Raw genomic sequence first — 14,895 nt, forward strand, 5'->3', positions numbered from 1 at the left:
TGGTTCATTGAGTTCAAGAACGGACGGGAGACCGTTGAAGACATGGAGCGATCTGTACGCCCTTCAACGAGTGGTTCGGACGAAAATGTGGCCAAAGTAAGATCTCCTGGATTCCTACCGTCGTTTGAGTATCATATTAATTGCCGAAGACATCAACGTGCGCAAAACCTTTGTTTCGCATTTGTTATTTCTGGAAATTTGAGCGTGCGGAAGGTTTGTTCGAAATTGGTGCCGAGAAGTGTGAGTAATGAACAAAAACACTGACGACTTGACGTTTCCCGTGAGATATTGGTGCAGTTAGACAGTGAACGGGACTTTTTAGCTGGCGTAGTAACAGGCGACGAATCAGGGATGTTCCACTGCAAACCCGAAACCAAGCGCCAAAGTTCGGAGTGGCGCACCGCGAACTCCCCGCGCCCGAAAATGCGAAAATGTTGAAGTGCAAAGGAAAAACAATGTTCATTGTCTTTTATGACAAGCGTGGGGTGGTACACAAAGAATTTGTATCTCCGGAACCAACCATCAACGCCGTGTTCTATAAAAAGGTCCTTGAGTGCCTTCACAGAGCCGTCAAACGGAAACGACCGAAGATTCCTGATCACTGGGCGTTCCAACACGACAACGCTCCAGCCCACGCCGCCTTCATTGTGACTGCCTACCTGGCCCAGATAGTTGTTTCAACCTTGCCGCAGCCACTGTACAGCCCCGATGTGAGCCCGGCAGACTTATTCCTGCTCCCAAATCTCAGGAGAAGCCTCAAAGGTCACCGTTTCGACGATGTTCCCGCCATCCAACGGGCTGTCACAGAGACTGAAAGAGGTTACGGCAGCTGACTTACAGGGCGCCTTTGCAGCGTGGGAATCGCGTTGGCAGCAGTGTATCGACGCCCAAGGAGACTATTTTGAAGAATTTTAATAATATGTACTGATCGTATCAATAAATTCTTTTTGCCAGACCCAATCTCTTTACTTTACGGAACAATTCTAGCTAAGAGCGTTTTGTGAATACGGTTCTGAAGTGGACGACAGTTCAATATTTTGCAAAGACATTGTAGACTTTCCAAGGTAGCTCTCACTTCGGCTGAGACAGTGTAACAACAAATATGAGACGTCCTCAATTTACTTTGAACTAACGCATGAAGAAACCTCCATGCGTCAGATATTGAATCTGAGGTCATTTTTGCAAGCAACACCATGCAGTATCGGTGAAACAGTTTCCGCGCTGTCCCGGAAAAAACATGAAAGTCGGAAAGTAAATTCTGAATCAAAGGTAAAACGTATTGATCAAGTATTGAGCTTTATCGAACCATGTCGGTGACCATATTTATGGAAACCCTTCCCCCGAAATTTATCTGTCATGACTGAACCTTGGAATAGCGAGACTTGAGGGATGCCGTATTGGACAGCACTGGATCAATTTTGTTATCCCAGGATCTCAGCGAAAACGAAAAACGTACACGTAAACTGGCGTCCCCTTTTTGAGTTTCGCAGCCATGAAGACGTTACGATCACGGACACGTATCGAGCAGCCAATTTCATTCTAGCACCAGAGGAACTCAACCATTCAGCATCCATTATGAGTGCCATGCACACAATATTGAGGATCGACGTCTGGTTTCATGTGATCGAGATGTTAAGAAATTAGGAGAGAGGAGAGAATATAAAAGACAATGCTTGCTCGTTCAGTTACGCTCATAGCATGGTGCGCCGCCGGCGGATGCACCATGAAGCTAACTATGATGTCGGAATCTTTATGCTGTTCTATGCGCGCTTTTCATAGCTATGCGCGTTTTTCATAGAAAAAAATGACTCATGTTTCACTGTCATCGAGATTTCCGAAATAGAGCATACGTTATGATACGCTTTAGGGAAGCAAGCATAAGTGCCCTGGCTTGTTAATTGAGCGAAGAAGTCGTTCCCATGCGCTCTCGGCGCGTGACTGGCAAAACAAAAGTCACAGTTTCGCACGACACGTGAAGCATTGAGTGCGATAGCAAATTTTTAGACAGCTATACGAAGTAAGATGTTATCAGCTGCATAAACTGTTTTAAGCATTCCCTTACTAACTACATTAACGAGCACGTTGTCACGCGCGCACAGACAAACACGAACACATCTCAAAAGATGACTCGCTATCAGAGCGCTGGCGTGATGCAGAGCGGCAGCAGCGGCGAGCGAATTCCATTTCGTTCTGCCGCTCGCTTCAACGCGAACTAGGCGCGCGAGAACACAGCGCACATGAAGCGATCAGCTATATCCGGCCGGCTAGCGTTGGAACCCAGCTTAGGTTGCCTCCAAGACGCGCGCGGCCGCGCTCAGTCACCGAAGCTGCAGTAGAAGAGGAGACGCAAACTAAACTGCCCCTCCCCCCCCTCCCCCCCAACCACCACCCCTCTTGCGCGCGTGAGAAGGCGACGCGCACCCTCCCCGCCTTCTTCATTGTGAGCGCGAGAAGACACCGCCGCATCAAGCCGCCACACTTCTCCTCTCATCCTCGCAAGCTTTCGCTCGCACCTACAGCATACGGCGCGCGGCCACGAGGTTATCGCACTTGGGCTTTATACAGAACATCAGGGCGACGCCGACGCCGATGAAGTCACCGGAAATTTGCCTCGAGTTTCCATATAATTGCTATTGCAATAAAATTGAGATAAGAAGAGCAACGCACAAATATGGTAAGAGACAGCAAAAGTAAGAGGGACCACAAGCCATGTTGCGATTCCCTGCGAGAACGCAAATCGTAGATAAAGAAAAAGTGGGATCATTTACCAAACGGACGTACCGGAACGCGACGAGGGCTGAATTTCACATGGTAACAACTGAAAAATGTGGAAGAAAATAATGTAAGTAATCACTCACGCTGCGAACAAAACTGACGTATACTCAGGTACAGCGCAAGATGCAGGGAACGTTTGCATGAAAATTTTGCTCATTCAGAATGGACACAATATCTTCACGGTAGAGCTTATGCCATCTCTACGCACCGCAATGGCCGTGGCTGTTCATGGCAGTGTACCAATGTGAAGCCACTAGCCTTCGTCTTATTCTTTATATTTCTACCCTTCACCTCTCCTCCCTGTGCAAGGTAGCCAACTGCGCTGAGTCTTGGTGAACTTGCGTGTCCTTTCCTTTATCCCTCTCTCTTTCTCCCACATGGTACTTTTTTTGGCGGCTGTCTTGGCTGTTACTATTCATTACTAACAGAACAAGTTTGAACAAGAAATAATCTGGTGTATTGTTCAACTTTTCTGAAGTCTGACAATGTTTTCGTAAGGTGTTTGCCATTCAAGCTCTCATATAGTGCAAAAAAAAATAAATTCTGGCAGAAACCATCGGAGGTGATTGTCAAAGTCAGTGATAGGTTTCTTGTGTAACCTGCTGCTTAGCTCCATGCTATCCGTGAATGACGAAACCTTATGGATACGTCAGCGGAAACACGAATTGGCAATCTCGCTGCCAACCACAATGCCAAGTGGCACCACGACACAGTATATCTTGTAGTCACTGCACTCCCTGTTCAAACTCCGTAGCAACTCCCGCTATGCCCAGTATTCTGACTGCTACTTTGTTGAAATGGCTATCCATCAAGCGGGCCACGCTTGACGCTGAGATGTGTTGCGGATCAGGCGCTATCGCTTTAAGAGATTTAAGGCTACATAGCCCTTGTGTCACCTTGGCAACTAAGCAACTTGGTAACTTCGTAACATACTCGGGCAGTTACGACTTCTTGGACGATGCCTTCAAATTCCTGACGAGTAGAACATCCAAAAGAAGACTACTGCAGGCGTCTTCGTCGATCGTCGGCAAGTGCGTCTACCATGAATAGTGCACCCCAGCGCTTGCCGCATATTGTGCTCTTCATGCCCGTGGACCCGACGACCAATTTTCGGGTGCTAAATTGGTATGTCCCCGCCTCGTTGCTCGAGAAAATCTCACTAAATAAGATTAAGGACATGATAATAGACTCGCGGAAAAAAATATCATAGCAGCTGACATGTCACATCATAGATCCTTATGAGGCCTACGTAATATAACTGAGACCGACAATGTGACGGTACGATCAATGATCCTTACATGCGCTGATGGTACTACGGGCGTCATTTATGACGTCGACGTTGTAATCCTGAAGGACGACTTGTCAATACTAATCAAACCAACGACAGAAGGTACATTCATTACCAAAATTTCCAGATTTGCAAAGACAAACTGTGTGAAGGGTTTGTTTGAAGGAGGCAGCCTTCCTTCCCACGTTAAAGTAGGACATGTCTGCCATTCGGACCGAAACCCCTCGAGTGCTTCAAGTGTTGCAAGATTGGTCACGTAAAAAGTGTCTTTGTGAAGAACGTCGTGTGCCCGCGGTGCTCTGATTTCCATTCAGTAGACACCTGCCGCACAGATATTCTAAAGTGCCCTACCTGCAGTGGTGCTCACAAGGCCTCATCAAAGAACTGCCCGCTAGTGCGGAAGAAATTCGCTACCCTCAAAGGAATGGTGCGGAACAATTCAACGCATCGAGAGACTGCTGCCACTTTTCGGCGACGTCGGCGTCGACACCGAAGGCGTTCACGAAAAACCGCAGCTCCAGATAGTGACACGCCATCTTCCGTCAGACGGGTTGCCGCATCAACGCATAGCATCACCAAGACGGATACAAGGAAAACAAAGTGGAAAGAGTCTCCCGTCGTGAAGAATAGTCTGAGCCACCGAGGGCACAACGCGTTGCTGAGTTTCCTCAAAAAGCACCGACCTTGATGGCTGTCACAACTGTTGCAGCGACGTTGGCTGAGGATCTCCAGGTCGTCAACGTTTTGCGGTCCCTCATGAATGCCATTCGCGTTACACTGAACAACATGAAAACTTCGTCTGCGCAAAGCATGCTACAGGTGCTGGACACTTCTAGGACAGTGCTTGCAACCCTTGGTTGAAATCATGGCTCGCCAGAAGTCATAAATTTGTAATGAGGTCTGGAGCGCGTCGGTATTTCAGTGGGACGCCAGGGGACTAAAGTCATTTATGTATTTATTTATTTATTTATTTATTCTTACCTCAAGTACCACATTTGGGGTTTTACATGAAGAGTGGGCATATCTAGGTCATATCTTCAATGAATGCCTTGAACGGTTAATGACTGCAGTGGTGCACCGCTTCAGCAAGGCGATGGTACCAGTTTTGCGCTGTTTGAACATAGAAAGAATTGAGATGAGTGGTGGTGGGAGCTGGAGGGAGATAAACAGCTTTTGAATGGCTATGATGGTCTGATGAAGCAGCGAGTGATTAAACTTCTAAAAGAGGCATATTCTTGCTGTTTTGCGGCGGTGCTCGAGGGTTGGAAGATTCAGAGATGACTCAAGTTTAATGGCGCTAGTGCGGTACGAGTAATCGGAGTGAATAAACCTTGCTGCCCGATTCTGTATGGATTACAGTGCTGTTGCCAGGTTAGATTGGTATGGGTCGCACACTGCTCATGCGCATTCCAGTTTGGGTCAAACAAATGTTAAATATGCTAGTAGTTTTACTGTAGGGGGAACAAGACCTAGATTACGGCGCAGGTAGCATAGAACACAATTAGCGTCATTGCTAATTCTGCAAATGTGTGAAGATCAACCGAGGTTACTGGACAAGTTAATACCCATGTACTTATAAGAAGTCACGGCACATATTTCAGCACCGGTGAGAAGGTACTTAGTTGAAATAAACGAATGGCGGCAGTGGAAAGTAAATAGGGACGTTTTTTTTTTTTGACGTTGATAGATGTCAGCTAATTATTACACCAGGTTTCAATGGCGTTAAAGTCGAATTGGAGAGCGAGAGAATCAGCGTCATTACGATAACAGTACGATAGCTAGATTACGCAGTCATCAGCAAATAAGCGAATATTTGAAGAACAACCTGTAGGTAAGTAGTTAATGGATATTAAGAAGAGCATGGTCCCAGGACAGTGCCTTGCGGCACGCCGGAGGTAACGGGTCATAAATTAGAGGAGCATTGGTTAGCGTAAACGAGCTGTTGATGGTTAGTCAGAAAGTTGCGTATCCATTGGCGAACACAAGAGTTAAGATTAAGACGCAATAACTTTAGGAAGAACCGTTCATGAGAAACTTTCGCGAATATCTTTTTGAAATCTAGAAAGAGGGCGTCTATAGGCACGTTTAATCAAGATGTGAGCGGATATCATTAACGAAGAGAGCTAGTTGAGTCTCGCAGGATATCCGTTTCTGAAAACCATGTTGATTCGAATTCTTAAAAAATTAGCGGATATTAGATACTTCCGACATTTTGTGTTCATAAATCGATTCCCCATTATCGTCATCTGCGAGCCCCTATCAGCTCACATAAAACTGTGTGCGTATGGCTGCTTCATGTCGGCCACACACGGAGAGTGCAGGAAGATTACCGTTTTCACACGACGTGATCTTACGTATGTTTTGCTAATGCGTACTCCTACCTCATCGGAATGACCACGAGTCCAGAATGTGAAGTTTTCTGTGGGATTTTCTTCGTTTCAATGCACAAAGAAAAATCCTCAGCGCCACGTTTGACAATATTGACAACCGCTCCCGGAATTCTCGGACCCTGGTCCCAGGCAACGTCGGCCCGAACTGCTTTAAAAGCGCTAGTGTGCTTTTTTGAAAGAAAGTGGAGTCATAGAAAAATTATACAGTTTATGAACTCATGTGTTCCTTTCTTAGATACTGTTTTCTTATCTTTTCTGCCCCTTACCCCATCCTCCTGAGCAGAGTAGCCAACCGGACACTTAATCTGGTTAACCTTTCTGCCTTTCACCTCCTTTTTTTTTTTCATGAGCAAATACCTATGCGGTCCATATAATCTCTGTTCGACAAGACAGCAGCCAGCACATACCTAGTGACCCAATCTAGTGGAAAACTTGGGTCACTGGCTATATGCCACAGTTAAGTGTGCGAGATCGTCCAACAATCGAAAGGGGCCGAAGTAGCTAAAATAAATTATCCTTTTAAAAGTGACACCGGAAAGTTCATGCCGGTACTCCTTTCAGGTGAGGAACTGAAAATGCGACCGTTTGCCTAAGTGGAGAGCCATATCTATTCGCACCACACAACATGCCTGTACCGCGATAAAAAGTTCAAATGCTGGCTTCGCAATGGAAAGAGCCTATCCACATTTCGCTTTGTTCCTCCATCTTTCCCAAGCACTTCCTCCTGCTCCCCACTTTCTGTTTCCCTACGCTAGAACTCGAACATTTCTGTTTCTTATCATTTAACATTTAATTTTTCACATATAATGGCATCAACTGCGACTCGTACAACAGTACAGGCTCAAGTGGAGTCTTGGGCATAGCTAGCGTGGATTGATGGCTAGTCGTAAAACGCAACCGTAATACAAAACTGTACTTTAGGCGCATACTATCACAGACAGAACTAACGAAATAAAGACTTTTATGACCACATATTTATGAGTGCTTAACATCATTTACGTGTTGTGTGCGGAACCCCGTGCGCAGGTTGCAGCTGCTTCGCTGTTCCTGTCGATGGCGACTGCTGTGGGCTGGTACCACCGTCACATGCGAGACGCAGCGCAAAGCGGCAGTTTCGCCTCCACCCAGGAGTGCATCGAGGCGCGCATCAAACTCGAGTACGAGAAGGAGCAGCAGGTAGGGCTCTACGGGTTCCTGTTCCTTGCACACTCAGAGTGGCGCTGGAATTAAGGGTGTTTATGTATTTCATCGGGAGAAAACAAGAAGTCTGGGCGTGCTGTGACAAGCCTAAATGGCTGTCTGACAAATGGTCTCCAAACAGGGCGCCATGTGCAGCGCAGAAATTTTTGTGTTCAGCCTATATGCTGCTTTGTTCACTTCCTTCGCAGCGTCTCTATACCCCTCTCCCTTCTCTCTCTTTCCCTTCTTCCTTCTCCCAGCGAAGCATAGCCAACCAGAATCTTGACTGGGTAACGTCCGTGCCTTCCTTATATCCCTCTCCCTCTCTCCTTTGGAGTGTCCTTTCAGCGTCCTTTAATGCATGTGAGGAAGTGTGGCACAAGGTTGCAACGTGCGCTTCTTGGCGAGGAATATAAGCCATAACTAAAATAGGGGCGCGATAACGTAAAGCTATTCCACACTTTTCTGTTCCAGTTCTGCAGCCAGCCTTCGTAGGTTGGTCAAAAAATTTTCCACTTTTACTGCGCCTGTCTGACACACGACGTCACGGAAACCACGAGAACGCCCCATCTGATATATGTGCACACTGATTATGCATGATTAGACCGAACGAAAGAAAAATACTAATTTCTGACGTGGCGCCTTTTTCGCTATTCGCAAAAAAGGCGTCCTTCGACTATGTGCTACTGGTCAAACGTTTTCGGGCTGAGCCCACTTTGCCTCTCTGTCACGCGACGTCACTAAAGCGCGAAAACTCACCGCGTCAAACTGACGCGTATGCGTTAACGGCGCATTAATATGCCGAACAAAACTGACTTTTTTCTGAATAGCGGGAGGTTGCCCCGTTCCGAAAAGAATCGAAAATGGCTGCCCGCCGATCGCTCTGAGATTGGCTACTCGGAACTGCCGAGGAACATGGATTTATTTGCGTAAAATAAAAAGTTTTGCGCGGCAGTATAACATTATCGAGCCCTTTCGGCACGTATACGACATCGCTGTGCCAACTCTTCCTTGCTGAGGATCCGTTTTAGCGGCATTCTAAACCTTCCGTTGCACGCCGTCACGATTTTCTACCAGCAACGTCAAGCTAAGTAAGGAGAAGCGGATAAATCGCAGACGCCTGCACCACCCTTCTCATCCGGTTATCTACTTTCACTGTGCTGGCTCAGCCCCATCGAAACTCTCTCCCCTTGAGCGTGCTCCTCGCTTCTTGTCAGCCAATCAGATAACGAAAGGTGCTCAATGCATGCAATGCTGTTGACATCATATAAACGAGAAGTGCGTTGGATTTAGCTTTTCAAGCAACGCTACAGATTACCGCCCGATGCTTGCTTCGGTGGTTACGTAGATTTGACGTCAGGAGATTGGAATAAAAGCAGGTTGGAATAGCTTTACGTTATAGGCCCTAGAGCTGCGAAACGAGAGAAACAGCATGGAAAGGCATCGTTGCGTGTACGCCTTCCTAAAATGCCGTGCGTATAGGGTGCAGTTATGTACGCGCGCAAGCCTAAAAAAAAAGTCATGAGTCGTGCATGGAACTCTACTTCGTAATTTTCGCCACTCCAGTTTCTCAGATTTCATCACGCCGAGTATATTTTACCCGCTGCGACCTTCCGTCACGCATTCGCGTCGTTCTCGAGCACAGGCGTGTTCTTGCAATGAGAGACGGGCCGATAGTGCCAGTCTACTTGCCTGGTTTTTATTTATGCCACCCTTTAACGGGCTAGCGAAGCATCCGCCTATACTTTGAATAACATGCTGACACCCACTGAACAAATATTTTTCAGCGGCCAAGTACTGCCAGTAACGCACATTGGACGAGTATCAAACTGACAGTGCCCACTTTGATCTACTACTGCGTTATAAGGTACCCCAGTACTTCTTTCGAATGCCACCTTCGTTTAGTCTCGATGTTCTTTCAGCCCCAAACGAATTATCCTTTGGTTAAAACTAATTCCTTTCCTCATACCTTCTCTAACAATTTCTCTTACGCTCCAGGTGCCTCTATGGAACTGAGTGCTTCGCCGCCATGCAATCGGCAGCAGACGAGCGCCCTCAACTGTTTCGGCCTTTCTTTATCCATCGTTTGTAGCGCGTCGTCCTGATGCAAAAGCAAAAGCACATTCTGGCTGGTTTTAGTCAGGGCCCTAGCGTGTGTTCGTTGTTTCGTGCACGAATCGCGCTTCCTTTTGTTTTGTGTGGAAAACTGGTGTTAACCTCTTCATATGGTGACGATGGTTAATGCGCAATGATACGGTGTTTCTTGAGGTGGCAGCAAATCTCACGGTGTTGCCTTGTTCTGGTTGAACTAATTCTGGACTTAGGTTAATTTTATGGGGTTTAGGTATGTGCCAAAACCACAATCAATAGCTGCTGCTCTGCGCAAACTAAAGACATCGCTTCCACAGAATGTGGTTCTCCTTACAGACCCAAAGGACGCGTTGCAACAGCTCTGACGTGGTCTACCACCCATCAAGTTCCCGCGCAATTCACTAGCCCTCGTGAAAGAACTCAGCAACAAAGGCTTCAAAGTAAAGTTTCATTGGATTCCCTCCAACGTTGGCATTGGTGGCAGCGAAAAAGCTGACGCTCTTGCATACGCAGCGCTCCATCATCCTCCCAAAGTCAAGGGCCCAAAGAGTAATCAAGTTAAGAAATCTGATATTCGAAATCACTTTGGGTCTCTCTGGGCTCCACCACATATGCCACGCGTAACCAAGATAATTCGTCGAGAGGAAGCCTCACTTCTATATCGTAAACGAACAGGATCTGCTAGTACACAAGCACGGTTATTTAAGGCGCGCCGTATCAATTCTCTGGACTGTACGACATGCGACGAGGCAGGAGGCATTGAACACTCTCTCTGGTCGTACCCGAAATTCCAAGATGAGAGGGATGCTATCTTGGAAAATCTGCAAAAAAGGACCTTCCGCATATGTGCCTGCAACACCTTGTGTTGCCCGAAGGACCAGTTATAGCCCGCAAAGAAAATTCACGTCTCATCGCTTTCTTATGAGAGACTGCTCTGATGGACATGTGCTGAAACACCACAGTGATTCTATAAGAGACCATCGGTCTGAGCAATTGCCGGCCTTGATCGCCAGGCTAAACCCGCTTGTTCCTACAACTCACCATCACCACCATATCCATATTCAGTACTGGGCAGCGAATAATGTGGTGATTTATACGGAAGGTCGGTCACCCGGTTTTCGTATATCCCACGATATAAATCTTGAAGAGCTATGTAAAGCTTCCTGTTTTGGGAGTAACAGTGCTAAACGGACAAGGACTTAGGCAAAGAACACAACACGAGACCTGTATCGTGTTCTTCGCCTAAGCCCATGTCCGTTTAGCGTTGTTACTTTCCAAAACATGACTTACCACCAACTTGTCCAAGTTTCCCTCCTAGTAAAGCTCTCTGTTTCATTGAAGGTCTCGCGACGTGGCACAATTATTGGAACTTGGGCAAGCTGCGCAGTTGATACCCAAATTGAATTTACCGAACCTGCCTAGGTACGCGGCAGATATGAATCGTAACTCGAGCCTTGCATTCGCGCTGTTGGTTTTGTTTTGTTTTTGCTTTTTCCTGCTAGTAATATATTCGAATTCTGTCAAGCAGAAACTAACGCTTCACGTGGTAAGGCTTAGAGCAAATATACCGGACAAATATGTATAAGTGAGAAAAAAAAAAGAAAAACTCACAATGGTGGGCACATTTAAGTGGCACGATATATGAACTTCGATCAGCTTCGTTGAGCCGGTGAGCGCAAATTTCTTGCGTAAAGAGTGTGGGTACGCCTATGTCAAACATGGAAGCAAAAACAGACGAAATCCAAGGCGAAATGAATAGAAATAGAGCGAAACTTAACCATAGTAAGTCGTATTGATATTTATGTTATATCTTTCAAAGTCTGTTTATACTTTGTTCTGAGCTGCGCCGGATCAAACTAATAATGTGGGCACGATTTAGTCCAGCTAGAACGCATCAGCCTGTTCAGACTGGCTTGTTTTATCCGCCCTAACTTTTCGATAACAAATAACAGTCTTGCGCTAGAAGGTCGCTTGCAACCCATACATTTGTTTTCATTGGAATGGAATGGAATGGAAAACTTTATTGAGGTTCATCGCAACGTGCACTAGCACGTAGCGGGCTGCTCCCACGACGGGACAGAAACGTCTGGCCTCGCCGCCACGTCGCGGAAGGAAAATGATTGACAATGTTATCCTCATGGACCTAACAAAAGCTTTTGATCTTGTGAACCACGACATATTACTGAAAAAAAAAACTTGAAAAGTACGGTATTCGGGGAGCGACCTTAAGCCTAATTAGCACATATTTGAAAAACCGGCAGCAGTACGTAGTGGTTAACAATTTGTCATCCCAAATGATAAGAGCGGAATTACCCAGGGACCCATATTAGGCCCCCATTTTTTTTTGTAGCATACATTAACAATTTACCCGGCCATCTCTCAGAAGACTGCATTTTAAACGCAGATGATACCAATACTTTCGTGACGGCTGACACAGAAACAGATCTTTACAAAAAAAGGCAGTAATGTCCTGCTAAAACTATCTAACTGGCTTTAAACTGTCAGTCTTCTGGCAAACACAAAGAAAAGTAACTTTATCATTTTCGCTGCAAAATATACCCGACTAATGAACACTAAATCATTAAACTTCGACAAGTCTCCTTTGCAAAGGGTGAACAAGACGAAATTTTCAGGCGTCTACCTCGACAGTCAAATAAAGTGGCATAGACATATCCATGAAACTAAACTAACCATTTATGAGAAAATCCCGATACTGTATAGACTGCGCTGCATTTTTCCGTTGAACACACTCCGTGCTCTTTATATCGGTTTTATACATTCGCACATTACGTATGCTATTACCATATACGGACTCACGTACCCCGCCACGTTATTGCCAGTTATTGCAGCGCAACATACAGCGCTTCGACCTATTCTTTTCTTTAAAAAAATCGGACTCACTCACATTCGCCTACCCGTTATTTAATATACTACCCGTGAAACACTGCATTGGTTACCACATTCTCGTTTTGCTTTACAAAATCATGCACAATGGTTATGTCCTTCTGTAAAAATTAATTATCAAATTGTCTCATACCCATTACGATCAGTTACCTCGAAAACATTAACCGTTCCACAATCTCTCACTAATTATGGATCATTTACATACTCGCGTGCCGCATCGCAGCTCTAGAATAAATTAACTACAAAGCTAAGCTTCTCTCTTTTCTGCTCGCGTCACTTGCACAATGAGTATGTACCATATTTGTACTGTCTCACACATTGCCCTTTTTTCTCACGCGCTCTAGTGTGCATAAAAAAGGGTATATATATATATATATATATATATATATATATATATATATATATATATATATATATATATATATATATATATATATATATATATATATATATATATATATATATATTACTTCTACGAGAGTTATAGGTCCCCACCTTTATCCAACACCCAATGTACATATCTTTGTGGGATTATTAATAATTAATTAATAATAATAAAAATTATGAATGCACATGTACAAGCCTGTCTTGTTGACTGGAGATGCATATTTTTAATGTCTTTCATGTTAAGTCCCGTTTATGTTTGTATATAAACCACTTGACTTCCTACGATTAAAACCTGTTGACAGTGCTCTTGTTTATTAGTGAGGTTTCGACTGAAGTTTACGCACGAAGAAAACAAACAAAGCAATGGTTTAGGAGGCCTAATTAACGTGACGATTGCCAATTTACTTCTATAACGACTGGTCCAGGGAACGTAATACTGACTCGCTGTCGCAAGCAGGTAACATGTACAAATAAAAAAAAGACGCGAACGTAAAACGCTAAGTAATCACTGAACGCAATCGCAAATCAATGGAGGTGGTATGCTATGACAATATCATCGTCAGATACGCTGTTCATATATATATATATATATATATATATATATATATATATATATATATATACCTCGCACCTACGCACGAGGCACAATAAACCCCGATCGCGCTCCTTTCACGGGCATCACTTATCGCGTAATGGAACAGAACAACCTTTATGTATATCATACGCACGGCCGTTTCCGTTAGCTCCGCGTGGCTCGAGACAATGAGATTTTCAAATGTAAACACGATAACTATGGTGAGCGCAAGGTTGCGGTTCCCACTCTCCGCGTGGTCGCCGCTCGCTTTTCAGCTGTGATCTTCACCGGGTAGAGCTGCCTGACGCAGGCACGCTTTCCGCATCGCGTTGAATTGAAGCGTGGGCGGCCGACGACGCGTGGCTGCCCCCGTTTATTTAATGATAAATACCTGCCGTGTCTGGCGGGAGAGTAGTGCAGTTAATGCCACCGACGCATCCGACCGCCGAGTGGGTTCTTGAAGCTCAGCGCACGAAGCCCTTCCTTAACCGCCGTGCTGGCATACATCGCCACACCCGCTGTGATTTACATCCGCTTTGGCGATCAAGACGAGAACGGATGAAGGGGATTGGACCATGCGGAAACATACCTAGAAAGGAGCTGCACGTTAGGAACAAAGAAAGTGAGCGACAGAACTTACAAAGTGCGATCGTGCATCCGCAGTATTTTCTTTTTCTTTTTTTGCCAAATACAGCGGTGTGCGTCGATAAAAAAGGAATGGCTTTAGCATGCCGACAGTATTCGCATTCTCGGGTTTATCACGCTGTTGGGGTGCTCCCCAGTGGGCGAAATTGGGGAGCGCAGCTGCGTTGAGTCGCAATAAGCGCTCCGCACAAGAAATTGCCACGCGAGCGCGTCGGCAAGACGATTCCTGCATTCGCAAAGCCTTCGGCATCGCATTCACACAGGCATGGCACTCGATCAACAATAACGAATGCGCGGCAGCGTATATCTTGTGGGTACCTTTGCCTGGAAGGATATGTATGAATGCGGCATATATATATATATATATATATATATATATATATATATATATATATATATATATATATATATATATATATATATATATATATATATATATATATATATATATATATATATATATATATATATATATATATATATATATATATATATATATATATATATATTGAAAGAAGATTGAAACCGACAGTGACTTCAGATCAAATGTGCTTCGTTAGTGGTTGCTGTGCTGTCCACACCCCTGTCCACCCCTGTCTTTGGCCACTTGATTCCAATTTCATGACCTACCTAGTTTTCTGCCGTCTTCGACTGCGTTTCCC

General features: G+C 45.2%; 1 protein-coding gene across 10 annotated transcripts in view; it reads left to right on the top strand.

Moving 5' to 3' along the window:
* Ac76E (adenylate cyclase type 2 Ac76E) overlaps nt 1–14,895 on the top strand; it is an 884,870-nt gene that overhangs the window by 440,006 nt on the left and 429,969 nt on the right. For all 10 annotated transcript variants that reach the window (XM_070526675.1, XM_070526630.1, XM_065429478.1 and 7 more), the window contains one exon: nt 7,480–7,629. In XM_070526675.1, coding sequence (XP_070382776.1) covers nt 7,480–7,629 — 150 coding nt within the window. The remainder of the gene's footprint in view (nt 1–7,479; nt 7,630–14,895) is intronic.

Source organism: Dermacentor albipictus, chromosome 1, assembly GCF_038994185.2.
Source record: "Dermacentor albipictus isolate Rhodes 1998 colony chromosome 1, USDA_Dalb.pri_finalv2, whole genome shotgun sequence".
Lineage (NCBI taxonomy): Eukaryota > Metazoa > Arthropoda > Arachnida > Ixodida > Ixodidae > Dermacentor > Dermacentor albipictus.